This window comes from Gopherus flavomarginatus, chromosome 12 (genome assembly GCF_025201925.1).
Source record: "Gopherus flavomarginatus isolate rGopFla2 chromosome 12, rGopFla2.mat.asm, whole genome shotgun sequence".
Lineage (NCBI taxonomy): Eukaryota > Metazoa > Chordata > Testudines > Testudinidae > Gopherus > Gopherus flavomarginatus.
Window position 1 is genome coordinate 36,642,844 of NC_066628.1, and position 22,237 is coordinate 36,665,080.

A 22,237-nucleotide genomic window follows, 5' to 3' on the forward strand; every position below is an offset into this window, starting at 1 on the left:
TTGTGCTGACCTGTGGGACAGAGTTAATTTCTTTGCAGAACATCTGATTCAACCGGTACCGATGCTTTATTTCACGGGCATGTAATGGACGTGGTTCTAGATTTGCAAATCCTGATGATTTTTTTTTCCTGTCTTTTGTTTGTCCAATTTCCCTTATTGCGATTTAAATAAATACATTTTATTAAACAAAGCCGAAGGGAGTGGCATTGCAGATCCACTTCCAAGCGATGGCAAAGTCATGTATGTCACTTAAAAACACAAGGGAGTGGGGAGGAAGGGGTTGCTCCGTTGAAATGACCCTTACAAGCTTCATAGCAACTTGGAAACTGTCTGATTTCCAGTGAAGAACGCAATCCTTTTCAGTCTGACCGTGAGCAGTTTAAGGAGGCCCGTCCAGGCTGTCAGTGTCTGCTGAAAATAACCCACCTCTTTACCTGATTGGTGATCCTGCTGGGAAAGCCGTGTAGTAAGTTTCGCTGACTCCTGGGTGTAGTAGGGTAGGCATCCGGCAGAGAGCGCACGGGCACGGGAAGGAGTGGAGTGCACAGGTCATGATGGAAAGACACCTAGGAGCAGCTGCGCCTGGGGGGAAGCCTTAGGCTGGGATTTTGCGTAGCGTTATTTTGGAAGTGTCTTGGTTAACAAACCAGACTTCAGGATGACTCTGTGCAGTTTTGTTCCGAGTAGGATGGGAGCACTACTTACTGACAGGTTCTTTTGGGGAAGTGTCATTAAAATGGTGCCCTCCTCTGAGCTAGATAAGAGGAGCTGCTGACATCAGGACAGGTGTCTCTTAAAAGCTGCCTTAAATTCTCCTCTCTTCCGTGACTCTGTCTAATCACCAAATTACGGTAACAGAACAACTCTCTGGAGTTTGTTTCAGACTAGGCAGTTAATGTGGACAGTGGTGCTAACCCCAAGCAGAAGGACTGTTTCAGTTACTCGGACAGCATGAAGTATAGGGCTCCTGATCTTGAGACCTTGGATCATCCCTCCACAATGTCGCAGTTTTGAACAGGTCTCCTGTCAGTTACAGCTGGCTTTGGAGGCTTCAGCCCCGGGGGATTCAAGTGAAGCACTTCCACAGACAAACAAAATCTGAACACATTGACTAAACGTGTTTAATTTCAGTGGCAGCTTCACTGCCATTCTGCCCGCAGGATGCGTCATTGCCCCCAAGTGGTAGCATGTGGCTGAATTAGAAATCGCTGGGATCATTTCATTGCTCAACAGTTTATTGAATTCACTTTCCAGCGCCATTCAGTGCATTTGACAGCTTCTATTTCTTCTGACCCTTTTTAGGGAGCTACTTTGCCAGCCATTTCATCATGGGAGGTGAGAAGTTCGACTCCACGCACCCGGAGGGCTACCTCTTTGGAGAGAACAGCGACCTGAACTTCCTGGGAAACAGACCTGTAGTGGTAAAGTGAAATTCATTCAGCTGGGTTTGCAGTTAGGGAGGAACCTGATATTGTGAGACACAGGGCTTGAATTGCCAGGTGGACCGAGAAATCTGTTATGTTTGAGTTCTTATCCCACACCTATCGCCATGGTATCTGGGTCTGAGCTACAAAATTCGGATCCTTGGATACAAGCTTCCCAAAGTTTGTGGGTGTGTTTGGATTAGCCCATTACAGAGAGAGGTGTGGAAGGGACAGCTATGAATTTTAGATTTTTTGGGTGGTTTCAGGCCCATCCTTACAATTAGAAGATGTCTGTCTGATGCTCTGCTTTCTGGGTGAGATCACACTAATTTCAACAGGTCCAGGATTTCGTCTTCTAAATCTGTGGGTAACTCTAGTACTGTACTCAAAAAATGGAGATGCCTGTAGCATCAGTGGAGGCAGGCAATTGACGAGCTTCTCAAGGCAGCCATTGCAGTGCATCTCAAAGCGTGTATGCAATGTCCCTTGCCGGCTCTCTTGAGAACACACGCTGCCAGTGGCGCTGAGCTGTGATGCACGCAAAAGAAGCCGTGCACCAGAGGCTACCCAGCTCACGCTCCCTTGTGATGTGAGCTTGTGTTTGAGTCCAGGCATCAAAGACAGGAAAGGCCGATGCATGCACCCACTCCACCTACCATAGCTTCCGTGGCCTCGTCTTTAATTCCCCTCCTGGCGCATGTGACGAGGCCCAGATTCAGCCATCAGCATTCATTGGTTTGTCCAAGGGCCTGGCTGAGGGGCACAGGCTACCCCTGCTGACGCCTGCACTCTGCGCACGGGAGGCTCCATTTCCAAACACCGGGCCCTAACTAGGCCATCTCAGTTCTCTAGACGGGTCACCACCTGGATCCGTGCATTTTCTGTGATTGTCTGTCCTGTGAGTGCCCATGTGCAGATGCTGGATTTGTGATGTTCTCTCAGGCCCCTGCATTCAAAAATCAGACTCCTAGTATGTTTGCTGAAGGATCTAGGGGAGCATGCCATACCTCTCTCCACCCCCAGAAGTGTGTGTAAAGCAGACACTCTTTCCCAAGGCCAAGAGTCTGATTGTCATCACCCAGCATCTTTTGCTGGTAACACCATTCTTCAGTGGCTGCAAAGACACTGATTCTTATAGCTTAATCAGCCCTATTTAGGGTGACCAGACAGCAAGTGTGAAAAATCTGGACAGGGTGGGGGGTAATAGGATCCTATATAAGAAAAAGACCCAAAAATTGAGACTGTCCCTGTAAAATCAAGACATCTGGTCACCCTAGCCTTATTTACCTAAATCAAAGGTTCTTAACTCAACCACCCTGCTCTTCCCGTACTGTTAACAGGGAGAGGGGTCTTGGCAAAAGGGGTGGCAGCACGGGGAAAGGTTGAGAACTACTCGCACAGGTGTTAAGTATAAATACTGAGGCTAGAGACCACACCCACAGCCCAGCTGCCGTTTTGCACTTTGAGCTGCACGCGGTAATTGGCCTTGCGTGTGAATTTTATCATTTGCACAGACACTTAGAAAACTTGGCCCGTGAAAATCCGATTGCAGATTGACTGACAAACTGTTGCCTTTTGTGTTCCCTTTGTTTTCCTCCTGGAGGGATACTGAAATGTGGGACGTGAGGTGGCACATAAAGCACCAGCTTGGATCCGCATATTTAAATTAGGGTTGGCAAGGGTAAAGCCAAAGGATTATTTTATATGAGAACTTTGCTTTGTAATTGCTGAAAAACCAATAGTCTCATTGCTTTTTAACTTCCCAATTTGACTTGGAAATGAGAAATATTTTCCAACTATGTGGCTGAAGAGGAAGAATCTTAACCACATTCTACCATGTTGACTCTTATCGTAGGGGCGTGTTAATTTCAGGCTGTAATATTAATGTGAGTCACCCCTGCTGGGTCCTGTTGCTTTGACATGACTGTTATTGCTTTAACGATTGGAGTGGAAAGTTCTGCGATCAGAGATTCCATCAGCCCCTTTCTTGCTTTGTGAATTGCCTTCACTTCCTGCCCACCTTTGCCGCGTGATGCGTTTCTGCATGTCACGTAAATTCTGTCAGCGCAGCCTTCCATCTCTGTAACCCGAAAAGGTGGGAGACTTTTTTTTCCTAAGTCCATGGTTCTGATTTTCTTCTTACTTACCCAACTGTAACTCCTTTGGCTTTGATCTCTTTACTCCTGATTTACATGGTAAATGCATAAATGTGCTTGTGTCCTCCAGAAATACTGCATTTAAGTTAGTTCGTGTCTATTTGTGACTTCCCTCAGAGACTTGCAGGTAAAATCCGGATTTCATTAAGGACGTGGAGGTCTGAGCCCTCGACACAATGAACTAGATCTGCTGGAGTTCAAACAGAAATCTCATCAGGGAAGTCCTAAGACCTCTGTTACGCAGGAAGATGATGATGCCGGTGGTCCTTGATGTTGCTCTTCAGTTACATGCCAATACGCACCCATCTGACTCGTCCCACCCTGGCGAATCATTGGAGATTTGCTCTTGCCACTTTGCCTATGTTTGCTCGAAGGGCAAATTACCACTACGCAGCAATGGAAACAGGCAGCTCAGGATGAAAATGGAAGCTGTTCTTTTCCTAGCTGCCCCAAACTTGAGATATTTCATTGTATGTCATTGTTCCTCATGCTGAGCCCACCTACCTCCGGGGGGGGGTCTAACTCAGCCGGTGTAGACTAGGGTTACGTCTCCAGTACCCTGGGGATGTGATTCCCCTGCTCGTTGCGCAGTAGCACTCCTTGGGTTAGTGCAAATATAAATAGTAGGGTGGCCACGGTAGCAGAGAGCGGCGACGGAGGCATGGCAGAGCCTTGCCGAGCACCCACACACGGATTTCAGGCAGCTCTGGCCGTCGCCCGGCTCGACTGTACCTCGGCTGCCCGTGCCGCCGCAGCCCTCCTGCTTCCACTATCTCGGTGGGAGCTTGTGTGTATACGCGAGCAGGGGAATCACTCCTCGAGCTGTAGTGTGGACACAGCCTAAGGTGTGTGGGTTTACAATGGGCTATGGCTGAGATACTGAAACAACCTTTTATTGGGGCTTCCTGTCATATCCTGGGCCTCTCCCAAAAGCCTCATTCCAGGTTGTCAGACCCTTTGCTGCTCGGTTACTAATGAAGCCCTTGGGGGCTTGTGAGTGCTTAGGTTGTGAACACTAATGAGGCGTGGGGAGAACCCCACACTGCTACCTCAGGGGGGCTCTGTGAGGTAGGAAAGGCCGAAGGAAGGTTGCAGCCCTGCCCGCAGGCCCAAGAGTCAGAGGGCAGCGTGCTCTCTCCACACCACTCGGCTCCAGCAGCAGGTGGGGTAGGGGAGGAGGCAGAGGCACTCTGGGCAAGCTGGACAGGGTGAGTGGATGGAGGTAAACAAGACGGGACCTTGCATTAGGCTGGCCATGGGCATCAGTCAGATTCCCTGGAGGCTCATGTTATCTCTCCCATGGAGCTCTTACTCTGCAAGAAGCCTGGTTGCCTTCCCTCACCCCCCAGCATTAGAGCCTGAGCATTACAGGTCACACCAGTACTTCTTCAGCCTGCCCCTGCTGGGGTCCCCTCTGCGCCTGCGGCTGTGCTGTGCAGTCTGCAGGGCCTAGCATGCAGGAGAACCCGTCCAAGCAAGCTAGGCTGACATGGACACCTGGTTTCCCTCTCTCATGCTCTGGGTGTGCAACGGAGAGAGGATGGCTGTGTGTGAGGGCGGGAGCCTGGTATGCAGGAGATTTGGGATCTGCTCCCAACATTGCTGTTGGCTCCCTGGGGCAGGTAGCTTAGGGCTTGATTCTGAAAGGGGCTGAGTCCTCTGCCTCTGATCCAGCAGAACTCTTAACTTTAAGCACATACCTAATGTCAGGCACAGGAGTGCTTAAAGTCAGGTGTGCGCTTTGGGGCCTTGCAGAATATATGTGGATTGCAGCACATGCTTAAATGCTGTGCTGAACTGGGGCCTACATGGTGACTTACTAGCATGGTCAATGCACTGTTAATGCAAGCCATGGTGCAGAGAATGCAGCTGCTGTTTGCCTGCGTGGGAAAGCCGTACCATATGATGTTGTTGTTGCCTGTTGTTGAGTTTTATGATCTAACAGTTAAGTTTATCCATTGTTTAACTAAGGGGGAAAAAACAGAACTTACCATTCACCATCTTTGAAAGGCCCTGTCTCCCCATGCCCAGAAATGGCAGTGATATTCTGACCTCCATTCTAGCATCAGCCTGTCAGGATGTTAGCTTCTCATTTGATTATTTGTCTTCATTCTATTTAAGGCCATTTAAAGTGGTGTATAATATTGTCACTACTTATACCACAATAGCCGCTGAGGTCAGGGCCCCATTGTGCTGCTGGTCATGTGAGAAGATAGTTCCTGCCCCGAAGAGTTTGCAGTCTAAAGGTCTGATCCTGCATACAGCTGAGACAGACAAAGCATGGGAGAAAGAACCATCATCCCCATTTTATAGACAGGGAATTCAGGCAGAGGGTAGATCCGGTGACTTGCCCAAGGTCTTAGAGTCTGTGCCAGGGTTGGGAATTGAACCTAGGTCTCCCAAGTCCTGGTTCAGTGCCTTAGCCAGGAAACCCTCCTTTCCGTGGTTAGAGTGTTTTATCTAGTAAACTCCGCTTCCCCTTTAAATTATATTTTGTAATCGTTAGTGGATTTTAGTTAATTCCGCAGATGAGTGGCTTCTGGTGGCAGGATATATCTTTTTAATAAAAAGGAGAGCACATATTTTGGTGGGGATAATGTACAGCTGTGTGCACTATTCGTCCATGCCAGAAATTATTCTTCATAACGGCCAAGTTGCTGGAGGGCTGTTTGCCTTCTGCTCACAAGAGTCCCTCAGTATGCCGTGTGCTCAGTACACTCTGTGCAAATGAATGGGAGAAGCTGTGCTAAGATGCTTTCCGTTCAAATAATAGTCAGAATTCATAAAGCCACAAAGTTTCCTCTTTCTTACTGTTTTGAATGCTCGAAAATGAAAGGTGGAACTGAGCCTTGAGCTGTTTGTTTCTTTGTTCCATTGCTTGCACATTCGGTAAGTGGAAGAGAAACTCATGAATGGTGGCCTGCCAGGACTGGTTTGTTGTGGCTGGCTTGCTTGTGAATGCTGGGGAGTAATTCCTTGTTTTTCATTCTGCTTAAAGAGCTCTGAAGCTTTTGATTTATAAAGATAAACATGCATTTAAAAGACTAGGTGGCTCTCGCAATTAGAGCTGCAAATGTTTGTCAGATACGTGGGTTCTTTGCTTTGGGTGTGTATTATTATTATTTGTTTGTTTGTTTGTTAGTTGTATTATCGAAGCACCCAGGTGCCCTAGTCATAGCCCAGGACCCCACTGTGCTAGGGACTGTACAAATACGGAACAAAGAGACAGCCCCAGCCCCAGCAAGCTTACAGTACTGGCTCTTTTCATATAAGCACTCAACAAAATAATTATGGCTTGGAAAGACTTTGCTTACTTCTTGCCGAATGAACCTGTTCGGAGGAGGGAAAGCATTCCTGTGATGCTGCACTTTGAGGTGTTGGGCTACCAGTGCCAGGCAGCAGCGAGGGAGTTAAGGGCTGCACAAGGATTTAGCTGTCTACTAAAATCAGTGGGAGTCCCACAGCTAAACCCTTCCCCCCCCCCAACATAAGAATGAAAATTCAGCCTTAATCTCAGTGTATTTTTTTTCCCTCCAGCAGTGATTGTGAGAGAGCCTCCTGAGTACAGTGAAAGCCTATAAACTGCCTACCATGCATGCTTCCTTGTAGCAGGGACCCTGACATCAGATAGCCTTTACAGCAACTGAGAGGGTAAACAAACAGCTTGGAAAGAATGAATGCCACATTTCCAACTGAAGAAATGACATCATTTGCTCTTAAATTAACGACGGGCCTGAGCTGCAGAATGTTGCTTTAGAGCCACGTTTCTCCAAGGTTTCACGTGATTGGAGCTGGGGTTCTGGTTTGGCCCATTCTAGAGCTACAAGCTAGTCACCAAGTTTGACATTTGGTGTGAATTCCGTGAGGTTGTGTGGGATGTTTGGGTCAATGAATTTGGTTCTTTCCACTGTTAGGGTCAGAGAGTTTTTTTTGTAGGACTTTTTCAGCGTACAGGGTATTGGCTCCCCAAACTCTTTACAGAGCTCTCCTAAATGAATAGTTACAGCCTCTGAGCAAGAGGAGAAGGAAAAGAGATGCTCTGAGATGGGATTTTGAAATAAAATGGAGCAATACAGGAAGGCACTTTCTGGTAGCAGGCGATTCAGAGAAGGCGGCTCCTGCCCTAAGAGTCTGTCTACACAGCACAAGCTGTGCCTGGGCTAGCCTGTCTGAGCTAGCCTGAATCCAGCTAGCGCGGATAATAGTAACAACTCAACCATCACAGCATGAGCTTAAGAATAGGCTGGCAAGCCAAGTACCTACCCAGGTCTGTGCTGGGCTTGTACTACCTGTGCTGAGCTGTCTTTGTTGCTGCTGTTACCTGCGCTAGCTGGATTCATAGCTCCGACAGGCTAGCCTATGCTCAGCGTTTGCTGTGTAGGCGGACCCAGAGCATGGCGAGATTGGGTGGTGGGACTGGGAGAGAAGCGAGATATGTGAGAAGCGGGCCTCGTGGATGGGTTTTGGAGACCTGGGTTTGATTCTGTGTCTCCGCCACGAACTTGCAGTGTGACCTTGGGCAAGTCATTTAATCCCCCATCTGCACCATGGGGTCAATAATATTTCCCCAGGGGCGTCGGTAATTGAGGGGGCCCATGGAGGTTAGGGCGAGGATACTCCTGAGACAGCTAGGACTGAACAAGGGTTTTAAAAACAGGGAGGGTGGTTTTGAACTGGATCCTGAAATGAATGGGGGGGCGGCATCGCTGAGTTCCTTTGTCCATGAAACCCGCAGTCCATCCAATGACCACAAGGACTGTTGCTTGTTCGGTTCAGTACGATGGCGTGCGCCCAATGATATTACCGACCATCATGGAGTAGCCCTGCCATTTTGCCACTGAATGTGCTCCACGCCACCCAAGAAAGCCAGGTGCTGCCTTCCCCTTAAGGCTTTCCAAATGCCTGCCCTGGACCGGCTTACAGTAGAAATTCAGACATCGCCTCCCCACCGGTGTCCTGGCAGCACTGTGGCGAATGTGGCTGATACCTAAATCCCGACCTATGCGAATTGGATTTAGGATTCAGGTTTGGGCCAGCAGAAGCCAAGGTGTGAAGCAGTATCTGTTGGACACTCATGAACTCTTTCCAAGACTGGCAAGATAAATAGCTCATCCCTAACATGGAAGCAGGAAGGAGGCTAACAAAGAAGCCTGGCAACTTGTTGCAGAATAGTCTAGACAAGCTTTTGCTCCCCCCTTTGATTCTGTGTGTCTGGATTTATTTATTTAAAAAACAGCTATGAAGTGTCTGGGATCCTCTCAGAATCTGGAGTTTGCTGCGTTGCCGGTGAGCACAGCAGAGTGTTAAATGTCAGCCGCTGCTGGGAGCCTGCCGGACTTGGGAGACATTCATTGTGGGCAGTGTTGCGGGGCAGGGAAGGGTTGTTGTGTGCTTTACAGAGGAGTAAACCAAAGGTGAGTTGTCACGCTGGCCTACAGTGGGAGGAGGGCACAGAAGAATCTCTAGGTCGGATGTTAGTGGGGACAAACCAATGTCAGGGGAGAAAATTGGGGGACAATAGTTGCTCTTCAAATGGTATGTGAACGTACTTAGCGTTCTTGGAGAGATATCCAGGGCCATAACAAATGCCGACCTTGTGCGCTGCCTGGAGACATCAGCTTTGACTGTGGCCCTATAGACTTTACTGTAGGGCCAGGAGGGGGAGACATCGGTGGTGGGAAGCCGGGTGTGGATATGTACACAGACCCAGCCACCACCACACTGTCGACCAGGAGAACCCTTTGAAGCCAGAAGACTTGTCAAGGTTGATGTTGGCCCAAGGGGTTGGGTGGGAAAAGGTGACAAGCTCAGTGGGCTCTCTGCTGCCATCCTTATTGCCCCTCTGCGGAATACAGTGGAATTACCACAGGGCTCAACCTGGCCCATGAACCAGAGAGAGAGGTGGATAGGGAAGGAGGAGCCTTATCGGCAGCCTGCTGAGACTTTAAGGCCAGAAAGGACCATCATGATCGTCTAGTCCGGTGGTTCTCAACCCCGTTGCCCAATCAGCACACAGCTGCAGCCCATGAGACTCGCCTGTACTGCCTGAGGGTGTCACATTTTACGCTGGGGTTATGTTCTGCTGTCAGCGTGTAAAGCGAAAATTGCATATAGTCAAAATTACATTGAGTGTAATGACGGGCGGAATCACCCACACTACAGGTACAGTATTTAAATTGTTGTTTTTCTCTCTTTTTTTTTTTTTTGCCGACTGCGCAAAGCTGAATTCGCGCATGTTAAATGCGTGTAAGATGAGACTCGCCTGTATATATATTGTGTGGATGCAGCCCACACTTGTAAATAGGTTGAGAACCACTGATCTAATCTGACCTCCTGGAAATCGCAGGTCACAGAACCTCAACCACTCACTCCTGTAATAGGCCCATAGCCTCTGGCTGAGTTACTGACGTCCTCAAATCTTGATTTAAAGACGTCAAGTTACAGAGAATCCACGATTTACTTTAGTTTAAACCTGCAAGTGACCCATTTCCCATGCTGCAGAGGAAGGCAAAACACCACAAGGTCTTTGCCAATCTGACCCAGGAGCGCTGCCAGCTTTTTTGCCGCCCTAGGCGGCTGAAGTTCCCGCCCCCGAAATGCTGCCCCCAACAGAGGCGGCGGAAGGTCCCGCCCCCGAAATGCTGCCCCCGACAGAGGCGGTGGAAGGTCCCACCCCCAAAATGCTGCCCCCGACAGAGGCAGCGGAAGGTCCCACCCCCAGAATGCTGTTCCCGACAAAGGCAGAGGAAGGTCCCACCCCCAAAATAATGCCCCCGACAGAGTCAGCGGAAGGTGCGGTCACCGCCCCCCAAATGTTAGTGTGGTCGCCTAATGGCTTGTGCCGGCCCTGATCTGACCCCACGTAGTTGGTGCTTCGCTAGTCTTGTCATTCACCATTAGGGTGATAAGGAGGTTGAGGTCAGTGGATGAGATCTTACTGTAATTAACTATAGTCTAAGAAAGCGCCGAACTGGAAATTTAAGGAGGCAGAGATCACATGTGCAAAATAGGAAGTATATTGTTAATGGAGATGTGCAACCTTTTTGCAGTAAAACTGAGACCAGTCAGAATATGTGTGTGTCTCTAGGTTTCACTGCAGAATCAGAAACGAGTCTATTTTTGCACACCAAAACATTTATTGAAGGTTTTGTAGGATTTTTCTTTGACGGTCGCCTGTTTCGGGAGGCTATTTCTGGGACCAAAAAATAAAACAAAAATAGGCAAAGCTTTGAATGAAGTTGTACTCCTGTTCGCAGAAGTGGCTTTGAAAATAGTAATTTAAAAAACCCTTTGAAAAGATGCAAATGTTTGACATGCAAATGTAGGGTGTAAAATTTCATGAAAAGTCCAGCTGTTCTGAGTGTGAAACTGCGAACACTTTCGCAAAGCAACTCGTCCACAAAACTTCCTCATTTCATCCACTCCAAAGCGCTAGCATCCTTCCCATTCTGAAGAGTGCCTTTGAAGCTCACAGTTGCTGGACAAATCACTGTCCAGTTCTCTTTAGCATTAGCCCTTCAGCTGGGAGAATGGCGACTGTCTCACAATACATAGGAGAGAACAATATAACTTGCAGAGATGGACCCAAACCAAAGCCCGCTCCAGATCTGAACTTTGCTGGCACCTGTCTCCTACAATGAGTTGACCTGAACACCCCTGAAATCACAGAGATTTCACACCCATAGCTGAATTTTGTGGCTCAGGCCCAGCTCTGTAGAGATGGGACTTTAATTCTTTATCACGGCTCTGTTTATTCTGCATGTTCCCAATGTATGCAACGGTATGTCTACGCTGCAATCAGAGGTGTGACTGGCACGTGTAGAGACACCTGATCTAGCTGTGATCTAGTTGGCTTGAATGACAGCAATGAAGCTGTGGCAGCACGGGCTAGCTACTCAAATGTATATACCCAGGATCCCTTGTAGAGCCCATGCACAAGGACTTGTACATCCCATCATACTCACAGCTATTGTGATTCGAGTCAACTTGGGTATGTCTACACATGCTGCATTCTCATCTTCAGTTACAGTGGAAACATGCCAATGCTAGAAAACAACATCACAGCAGCTTTCTCTCGCTCCAGTTCTGTACATGACATTGGGTCTTGTTTTCTCCTTTTTGTGATGTGTACTGTGCCTGGCTGCACTGGCCCAATAGTGCGCGATGACTCCTTGACCGGAGACGGAAGCTAATGGAGACTGGAAATGTGCTTCATCACTTGGAGAATGCAGCTCTCACTTTCTCTCTGCATTAAAGATGTAAAGAAAATCCTGGGCCAGCTGCCATGCACCAGGCATTGCTTTACCATTTGTGTTCACACATGCCCTCTGTTTATGTACTTGCTAATCAGACCATTTTTGTCAGCACGAAATTCGGGACAGATAATTGCTCACTCGCCTACAAAAAAAAGCCCACTTGGTGTCATTTGTCAGCGCCTCGCTTGTTGCAGCGTTTTGCCTCGGCGCTGCCCTAGGGTTTCAGGTGGTCGGCTTTCTCTTCCCAATGGCTCTGCATGGGTCCCATCAGCAGCGCTAACCATCCAAGCTTTGTCCTTCCAGCTGTGTGTGGTGTGGCGAGTTGTCACCTGTCTCTGTACTCAGGTTTTCTGCGTGGCAATATGAGCAGCTCTTCCCAGGGATTTTTATTGTTTGCTGGGTCTTATCTCACGGCCATCCACTTTGAATCCACTGCACGAAATCCTGCAGATCACTGTTCTACCTGCAGATCAGGTAGTCTTGAACTAAGCACCCTCCTCTGAACAGAATATGCCCACTCTATATATGGTCCAATTCTCCCCCATTTCTAGGAGTTTGTCTTTTTTGGTAACTCATCTAACACCACTAGACAAAACTCAGCCTAAGTTTTCCTTGCAAGGTTGGCTGATTGTAGATTTTTCCATGAATGGCCTCTCTGTCCAAAACCTTAGCTCCTACCCAGAGAGAGATTCTAACCCTCTCATGTCCTGACTGCGGATAACAAGATTAATCAGTGAACGATTCAGCAGGGAAGAGGTTGGATAGAGCCTGGACTGGGATTTGGGAGACCTATGTTTGATCCCTGGCTCTGCCAGAGACCCCCTGCGGAACTTCTGGCAAGTCAGTTCATCCAGCTGGTGCCTCAGTTCTTCATCTGTAAAATGGGAATAACATGTCCTTCTTGCACAGGGTGGTGTGAGAATAAAATCCATGCATGACTTGGAGATTCTGGGACGTTACAGTGATGCCAGCATTCCAGGTCCCTGGCTAGATAGCAGTAATTCTTTGCAGGGCCCTCTGCACCAACATCAGGATGGCTCTGGAGAGGAGCATTGCTCCCCTAAGCAGAGTCAAAAATTCTAAGGCCAGAAGGGACCACTGAGATCATCTAGGCTGAGCTGTACAGCACAGGCCAGAGAACTTCCCCCAAATTCCTGGAGCGTGTCTTTTAGCAAAACATCTGGTTTTGATTTAAAAATTGTCAATGATGGAGAATCCACCCCCACCCTTGGTAAATTGGTTCAGTGGTTAATTACTCTCACTGTTAAAACATTTATGCCTCATTTCCCGTCTGAACGTGCTTTGTGTCAACTTGTCTTAGCCCCGTCTCTGCTGGATTGAAGAGCCCATTTATTAAATATTTGTTTCTCATGTAGGTGTTATGGACTGTACTCAAGTCACCCCTTTACTTGCTCTTTGTTAAGTTGAATAGCGTGACTCTTGAGCGGTAGGGTCTGTCTACATAGCAAAAGCTGGGCAAGCACTAGCCTGACCGAGTGAGTTTGAATCTGGCTAGAAGTGAAGACAGCGCAGCATGGGCAGTACCAGCCCAGCACAGGCTCTGGGTATGTAATGTCCTCTGCGCTCCAGCCTGCACTGCCATGTCTTCTGTGCTGTAATTACCCAGCCGTGCACAGCTGTGCTGTGTCGACTGACAGTCTGCCAGCCTGTTACACTTGGGCTACTACAGAATTTGCCTTTTGGTGGCTCGCTGGGCTACTGTGGTTGTCTTCCTCTAACAGGGCAAGTTAGGTACATTTCTGGCCAGGTGATCAGAAGATGCTGTTTCTTGTTATTAAGGAGACTTGTTACGAGTGAGGAGGAGGTAGGGTGACCAGACAGCAAACATGAAAAATCAGGACAGGGGATGAGGGGGGTAATAGGTCTGAGTGTCTCCTGACAAGTGCTGAGTGCCCTCCATTCCCACTGGTGTCTGTGGATGCTAGAAGTCTCTAGCCATTGCGTCCCCACCTGTGTCCTTGCAAGGCTGTGGCTGTTTGTACATAATCAAAGACCTGGTCTTTCCTGCTAGGGGTGAATTTAGCCCTTTCCTTCTGCTTTTCCACATCCCCATGGCAAATTTGTGCAACAGGCCCCTGAATGCTTCTTGCTGGGATGGGAGATCAATACCAATTTCCAGTGCTTGGTCCTTGCAACAGACTGTAACGTGTAATAAACATGGGCTGTTTGGGCGAGGGCAGAAAGGACTATAGAGGTGCTGTTACAGTCCGTCAGCACAGAAACAGGTGCTGAGCTGTAACTGAAGTCTGTCTGGCCAGATTCTGCTGTTATGTAGGTGTAGGTCGAAGTAATAACACCGCTGACTTCAGAGCTATAGCAGCTTCTGGCTCTGTGCGTCTCGACAAGTGGACTTTTCTTCCTCGTTCCGTAGGATCTGACTGCCATCTGGGCTGCAAGAGAGACTGTCCTTTCTGTGTGTATGGGACGCGGCTATTCCGAGGTATAAGAAGACGTATCTTCAGAACAGTGCAGTAATCATATAGTGGCGGGACTGGAGCTGTGGGGTAGGGGTGGGATCGGGGGTGTCAACGAAGACTCCTTTGTACTCAGGCAGGGACAGTCTTACCTTTGATATAAAATCACTCCCTGGGATTACCCAGGGCTTAGAGCAGTGCTTGGGAGCAGTACAGGACCCAGTATGGCTGCAGACTGGCAATTTATGGCACCGTAAAGCTTCTCCAGGCTCCTTAGCTACATGGTTTCAAGGCATGGAGTCCTGGACTGTGTGAATGGATCCAGGCTCCTGGGTTACATGGACACCAGCTCAAGAAGCCTCATTTGTTAGGGAGGTGAGAAGCGCTGTCTCCTTTCCTGTCACTTCACTTATCCTAAAATATCTGGCCCAGGCCCAGTGTGGAATGAACATGGAAGCTCTGATGGCCACTTCCATGGCTACATACTCTGCCCTTTTCGAATTCTCTCTGGATTTCTTGCATGAAGAAGGCGGATATTTACTCCCAAGCTTGCCCACTCTGCAGTGTTGCCAACTATTTGGTGCTTTTCTTAAAGGTCCAGCTGCAGGAGTCAGGTGATTTATGTGAGAATTTCAGCTTTCATTTAAAAAAAAAAAACCCAAAGTGTCTGACCCTCTTGCCATCAGAGAAAGGTGTGCAATGAAGTGGGTATGTCTTAATGGGTCAGAAACCAGATGGCAATAAAAAGGTCATGGATTTTTTTAGCTATCTCAGGTTTTTTCAGTGCATGCGTTTTGTCAGTACTGTGTATGCAGCGTGGATTTTATCCTGTTTTGGATCTGATTCTGGGAGGATATTTTAGATTTGCACTGTTCAAATCCAACTGGGCTTGTATCAGGGACTGGATTTCAGTAGGCTGTCTCCTTCCAGCTACAGAACACACACCAGCCTCCTTTACTACATTCTCAGAAAGACAGGGGTTGGGGGTGCTCCAAACTCCCACGAGCTCTGTGGATTTTTCCAGAATCCAAACCCTGATCCAAATTTTCTCAGTCCTCTCTTTGTACAACAGGTCAAAACCAAATCTCCTGCTCTAAATAACCCTGAATTTGGTGTGGAGAGCTTTAGAATCTGAACATCGATCCAGACTTTGTAGCTTGCTTGGGCCCATCTCTGATGGCTACCAACTCAGTGTCTGTATGTGTCTATGTTTGAATGCAACCCCATCCTCCAGAGTTGGCATGTTCACAGCACACCTCGGCAGGCACACAGGGCCTCTTTCAAGTCAATGAAGTGAGGGGCTGAAACCAGCCCTGTGGCCTGGAATCATTCATCGTGGGGCAGTTTTTCTGCTGTCCGGTTGAGGGAGATGTTCCATGTATCATGTCCTGAGAGAGGCTGAGCATACACAATTCCCACTGAAATGAAGGGGATGAGAGTGGTTAAGCATTGACATTGGCCCCTGTTAAACATTCTCAGCAGTAAAATAGATTGGGAGAGATGCACAGAATAGGTGTGCTCATGTGAGCAATTGTCTCTGAAGAACAGGCTCTTCTTCTATAAGATGTTTCACCAGCCCCTTAAATGCCATGACTGCTCCTGCAGGAAGCTCCTGTGGATTTTGGAGGCTACTATATCCCCTCCAGTCAAAAGCTTCCCTGCTAGTGAAGCTAATTACTAACGATTCTGAGGGGCAAAGAAACTGTGTGTGACAAAGGCCCTGCTGAGACCAGCCCAGGGAACTGCATTAGCAACCAACCTGGAGGAAAGATGACTCTCCAGAGACGCGCTAACCTGCTCCTCAGATCCAAACACGCCTGTATGTTGGAGGATTTTGGATTTAGAGCTGCATTCTGGGGCTTGTGTCTGATTCTACAGCTAATAGGCTCTGGCATTATTTGAGTAACTATATCAGACTGATGTGGCAGCTCTTATTTGTTTAGAAAGGTGTCTTGACAGCATTAGAAATGTAACAGGCTCTCTCAGGTGTTGGTGAATTGGTTGTTACGAAAGACATGCTGTACAAAGTAGGGAATGCAGACCACTCAAAGCAATTGGAGTTACTCTAGGATATGGGCCATAATCACGTTGCACCAGGCAGGTTTTGCTGAAGTGCCTACCCTGAACCAGGGCTAGAGAGGAGTTTCCTCAACAACTGCTCATGAAGGCGTTGAAACCAAGTGTACAACCCCAATCACATGCTTGTTTCCCGTCCTGATCACCCACGTGCTTGTTACGAGAAGGCTGTATTTAGCTACCATGTCCTCAGAGTAAAACTGACAACTTCTTCCAGACTCTGAAAGTTCACACAGCTTTGTCTAGTGCTGGGTTGGCTTTTCAGATGTTACAAACGTTGATGTTTGTCTGTAAAGTTGCAGCTCTGTTATTTCGATGTGCTGACTAATTATGATACCACATAACCAAACTGATTAAATAACCAGAGTTGCCTGCTGGTAGGACACGAGCCCCAATAGATTGGTGAGCGCAAGGAGTAATGCTTTTTATCGAAAAGGTCCCCTCTCTCATTTGAAAAAAGAAATTGCTTTGTGTAACAAATCCATGGTAATTCATGCATCTGACGCACCTCATGCGTCTGACAAAGTGGGTATTCACCCATGAAAGCTCATGCTCCAATACATCTGTTAGTCTTTATTGTGCCACAGGACTCTTCGTTGCTTTTTACAGATCCCGACTAACACAGCTATCCCTCTGATACCTGGTAATTCAGGTATTCTCTGTTTCCCTGTGCTGCATCTCATGACCACTTGGAACTTCATAGTGATGCAAGGGGTAAAACGGCAGTGCCACTCCCAAAGGACAGGCCCTTTCTGCTTGAGCTGAAGGATCTCTTTCATTAGCTCTTAGCAGTATAGGGCCTGTGAAACACAGTCAAGTGATTCTGATTAGGGCTTGTCAAAAATCTTCCTTGAAATTTGGTTTTTGTTTTTTTTTTTTTTTTATGGAAACTTGGGTTTTTGACTGAACACATTTTTCTGAGTGACAAGTGGCTGCTCTCTGGAAAATGTTGATATTCTGGTTTTTGATATTTCTCTGAAAAATCCAGGATTTTCTGGGGAAAACGTTGACAAATGATCAAAATCTCCTGGAGGAAACTCCACTACTTTCCAACCGGGTCTGGTTCAGCTTCTATCCGATGCTTGACAGTCCCAGTAGCTAGTTCAGTGGCTGTTAGCTTACACTGCACATGGCCTGTTAAAAAAATTGATCATTATTAGAGCTGGCCAGAAAATTTTAGGCAGACCAGTTTTCTATCAGAAAATGAAGTGTCATCAAAATCAGAATGTTGGGAGCCATGCTAGTAATTGTGGGCAGGGCTGGCTCCAGGCACCAGTGCGCCAAGCGCGTGTTTGGGGCGGCATGCCACGGGGGGCGCTCTTTCGGTTGCTGGGAGGGCGGCAGGCAGCTCCGGTGGACCTCCCGCAGGCGTGTCTGCAGAGGGTCCACTGGTCCCGCGGCTCCGGTGGACCGCCTGCAGGCGTCCCTGCGGAGGGTCCTCTGCTCCCACGGCTACCGGTGGAGCATCCGCAGGCACGCCTGCAGGAGGTCCACCGGAGCCGCGGGACCAGCGGACCCTCTGCAGGGATGCCTGCGGGAGGTCCACCAGAGCCGCGGGACCGGCGAGCGGCAGAGCGCCTCCCGTGGCGTGCCTCTGTGCTTGGGGCAGTGAAATGGCTAGAGCCAGCCCTGATTGTGGGATAGCTACTCAGAGGTCTGCGTGGCCGTAGTACATAGAACATTAGCATAGATGCAGAGTACAAACTGCATTAGAAATAGCATGCCCAGTTCGACCATACTAGACTGACCTGCACCGGTACTGTCCCATTGGTTCACTCACCAGTGGTTCACTTCTCTAGTCTAGATACACCTAATCGCCTGTTTCCCAGACCTGTGCCTTAACCACTCTAAACAATGCTGCTTCTAACATGGGGTGAAATGGATTTCTATTGCTTTAGATACCCACTGCTGCTTTGAGAGATCACGTAGTGTGCTTGAGCTGTAGCGTGGCTTCGGCGCAGCTCTCAGGGTTTCCTTGAAGCTGAGCCGTGAGAGAATTAAACAGCTGGCCAATATCACTGTTAATTTAACTGCGGAGCGCTCTTTCCATCTAGGGTGCCCACAGATGTTTATATTAATAGCCGAGAAGTCAGGGGCAGCAATCATGCGGCACAAATTTCTCTCTTCTCTAGCGTTTTGTTCCAGATGAAATTAGCAGTACTGCAGGGTTTCCATTTAGTTCTCATGACTCATTAAAAAGCTCATTACCTTGAAGTTAATGACTCAGCAACCTTTTGCCTCCTTAAGGCTGTGTGTGTGGGGAGGGTGGGGGTGGTGGAATGTGAAGATATCTGAGATTCCAAAAAAAAAAAGGTTTACTGACTTTGTCATTGGCTGAGAGCCTTGCAGTCTCATTGGCTCATGGGTTGTCTGTGCTCAGGAGTGCCTGAGTTCTGACACTTTATCACCTCAGAGGAGATCTGAAGTCTCCACTTTCCTATGATCAGCAAAATAGAACAAGCTGACAGAAAACAGTTCTCTAATACTAACAATCACCCCAGCGTCTAAACATAGCTGCATTAGCACAGAGCTGATTTAATGCAACAGACTAAAGGACTGGATTCTGCCTTGTTACTGTGGTGACAATTGGGAAACTCATGGAGATCAGTGATGTTACATTGGTGGGAATCTTTTGTAAGTGTGGCCAGAAGCAGTCCCAGATGGTATTGAGATTGTGGAGTTATATAGGCTGTGAAACTGTAGTACTTTTGTATACTGCACCTTCAGATTTTGGTGTAAGCCATCTTGTCCTGGAGTCGCTGTAGCATGTTAGAGGAGATGCACACGCTATGCTCTCTCTCATGATGCCTCTATGGCTGTTCTTCTTTGGTGCAGGTTTAATCAAATTAGAGCTGAATAAAGACTGGGAGTGGATGGGTCACTACAAAAACTAATTTCCCTCTGCTGATACTCACACCTTCTTGTCAACTGTTAGAAATGGGCCACCTTGATTGCATTGGCCTCGTTAGCACTACAGAAGTATTTCCCCCCACCCCCCTTTGGTATTCACCCCTTCTTGTCAACTGTTGAGAATAGGCCACTTCCGCTTTAATTGAATTGGTTCATTAGCATTGGACCCCTCACTTAGTAAGGCAACTCCCATCTTTTCATGTGCTATGTATTTATACCTGCCTACTGTATTTTCCACTCAATGCATCTGATGAAGTGGGTTTTAGCCCATGAAAGCTTATGCCCAAATAAATTTTTTAGTCTCTAAGGTGCCACAAGGACTTCTTGTTGTTTTTTCAAAGAGTGGTTATCAATAGTTTGCTGTCAAACTGGGCGGGTGTATCTAGTGGGATCCCACAGGGGTCAGTCCTGGGTCTGCTACTATTCAGTATCTTTATCTGTGATTTGGATAATGGAGTGGGGAGTATGCTTATAAAATTTGCAGATGATACCAAGCTATAAGGAGGTGCAAGCATTTTGGAGGACAGGATTAAAATTCAAAATGACCTTGCCCAATTGGAGAATTGGTCTGAATTCAACAAGTTGAAATTCAATAAAGATAAGTACAAAGAGTGTGTGTAGGAAGGAGAAATCAAATGCACAATTACAAAATGGGAAGTGAGTGGCTAGGTGGTAGCACCGCTGAAAACGATCCGGGGGTTATAGTGGATCACACTGAATATGAGTGAACAATGTGATGCAGTTGCAAAAAGAGGCTAATATCATTCTAGGGTGTGTTAACCGGAGCGTTGAAATTGTGCTGCTGTCCTGGGCACTGGTGAGGCCTCAGCTGGAGACCTCTGTCCAGTTCTGGGCACCACGCTTTGGGACAGATGTGGACAAATTGGAGAGAATCCAGAGAAGAGCAACAGACATGATAAAAGATTTAGAAAACCTGAGCTATGAGGAAAAGGTTTTTAAAAAAAACTGGGCATGGATAATCTTGAGGAGAGAAGAGCGAGGTGAGGACTTTGATAACAACCTTCAAGTATGTTAAGGGCTGTTATGTAGAGGACAGGGATCAATTGTTCTCCATGTCTGCTGAATATAGGACAAAGAGTCATGGGTTTAATCTGCAGCAAGGGATGTCTAGGTTAGATATTAGGAAAAATGTTCTAACTCTAAGGGAAGTTAAGCTCTGGAACAGGCTTCAAAGAGATGCTGTGGAATCCCCCTCATTGGAGGCTTTTAAGAACAGGTTGGACAAATACCTGGCAGGGATGGACTAGGTATAGCACAGGGGGTGATGACTTCCCAAGATCCATTCCAGCCCCATAATTCTTTGATTGCATGGCCAAATTTGGAACCCCTCCACCCAGGAGGTGAAAGGAGCATAGCTGGACCTGAGACCTCCATTTAGACACACTCCCCTTTCATTGGATTACAGCTCTGGAGGATGCCCGGGGCATGATGGATCCTTTGTTAGCAGGGAATGGTTTTGAACAGAAAAACATTTTTTGCGGGGGGAGAAGGTTTGTTTTGGTTCTGATTTGCCATCTCCCAGCCTTGAACGTGTCCCATTAAATGAAGCAAGAATTGGGTTTTCGGCCAAGCCTGGCTCTTCATTCATGTGGAACAGCAGCGTGCTATCCCAGCAAGGTTTGCCATACAGGTCTAATGTCCCTTCTAAGGCCACCCCATTAGAGCTTCATGGCTTCAATCAAATTCTGCCCCAGAAATCTTCTGTCCTCTTGGACTTGCTGTAGAGGGTCAGAGCTTTAGTCAGTTAAACCGAGTGGAAGAAGGTGGAAGGTGACTTCAGCTGGAATTACACCTGCTTCCAGCATAGCTGGATCTGCCCAGTTACCCCGTCCCAGTTATAAAAGGCGTCATGCCCAATTGCCGCTGTTGTGCGGCTGGTTTAAGGTAACAGTGCAGTTTCACCACTCGGTGGCGCCAAAACGTTTCAAATAAGGAGGCTGTTTGTATTGTCTGGGGGCCCGTGGCCTATGCACTAGGAGTGTTACTCAGGGTTGGCGTTTGAAGATCGTGCCCTGCTAATTCCATTCATAACTTTAAACATTCCCAGGGTGGTAGCGAGTCTGTGCAGAGGAAAAGCTTTCGCGGCTCTCGGGCTTGGGATCCCACAGCTCTCTGGGAGTTTTGCTCGATTCCCACTGACTGACTTGCGTTGAGAGTTGGGTGCCAACAAATGTACACTTGGAGAGCTCTCACTGGAGTTCGCAGTCTGGCACTCGCTGTTTGGAACTGGCAGTAAGTGGTTCTTGAGAAGAATTAAACTAATCCAACTGGAAGCTCTCTGGGGCGGGGACTCTCTCTCGTGTATGCAGCACTCCTCCCTTATGGGGGCCTCTGAGCTCTGCCACAATAGAGCAGCAATTAGCAAAGAAGAAGAAAGGCAACTCTATCCACGTGTGTTCTCTCCCACGTGTGTTTTCCCAAGTGTTCGTGTACCCTGAATAGAGCACTTCTGTTGCGGTGCAGGGAGCATCAGGCCCAGCTCGCATGTTCGGAAGCTTCATCCATGCATGTCTGCGGCAGGTACCTGCCTGCTGTTTAGTGGTGCAGTCACTGATGGAAGCTGAAAAGTGAATGTGGCATGTGGTGTCCGGTTTCCTTTTGAACAGCCTCACAGTCGGAACAAACAAAGCTTTGTAAAAGCCACTCGCAGTATGGGAGCCGGCATTGTCTGTCTTCTAGAACAAAGGAGAGTGTGCGTGTGAGAGACACACAGAGAGAGAGCAACTAACAGTGCAAATCTTTGAACTATCTGGGGGCTGATTCGGCTCTCCCTTACCCCAGTTTCACAGTGAAGTTGCACCTGATTTACGCCAGCAGATGTGATCAGAATGGGCCCTGTTTTTTTCAAAGATTTCTTTTTTTTAAGCCATGAATTTAAATAAACCCAGAGCAGCTGTCTGCAATGCTTTCGAAACCACCAAGAGCATCCCTGAGTCAAACTATTCTGTTTGTGACTCCCG

The 22,237-nt window shown here is 47.9% G+C and overlaps 1 protein-coding gene across 5 annotated transcripts in view; it reads left to right on the forward strand.

Annotated features, from left to right (window-relative positions):
- RNF157 (ring finger protein 157) overlaps window positions 1-22,237 on the forward strand; it is a 91,715-nt gene that overhangs the window by 14,930 nt on the left and 54,548 nt on the right. For all 5 annotated transcript variants that reach the window (XM_050919314.1, XM_050919315.1, XM_050919318.1 and 2 more), the window contains exon 2: window positions 1,303-1,421. In XM_050919314.1, the coding sequence (XP_050775271.1) occupies window positions 1,303-1,421 (119 nt within the window). The remainder of the gene's footprint in view (window positions 1-1,302; window positions 1,422-22,237) is intronic.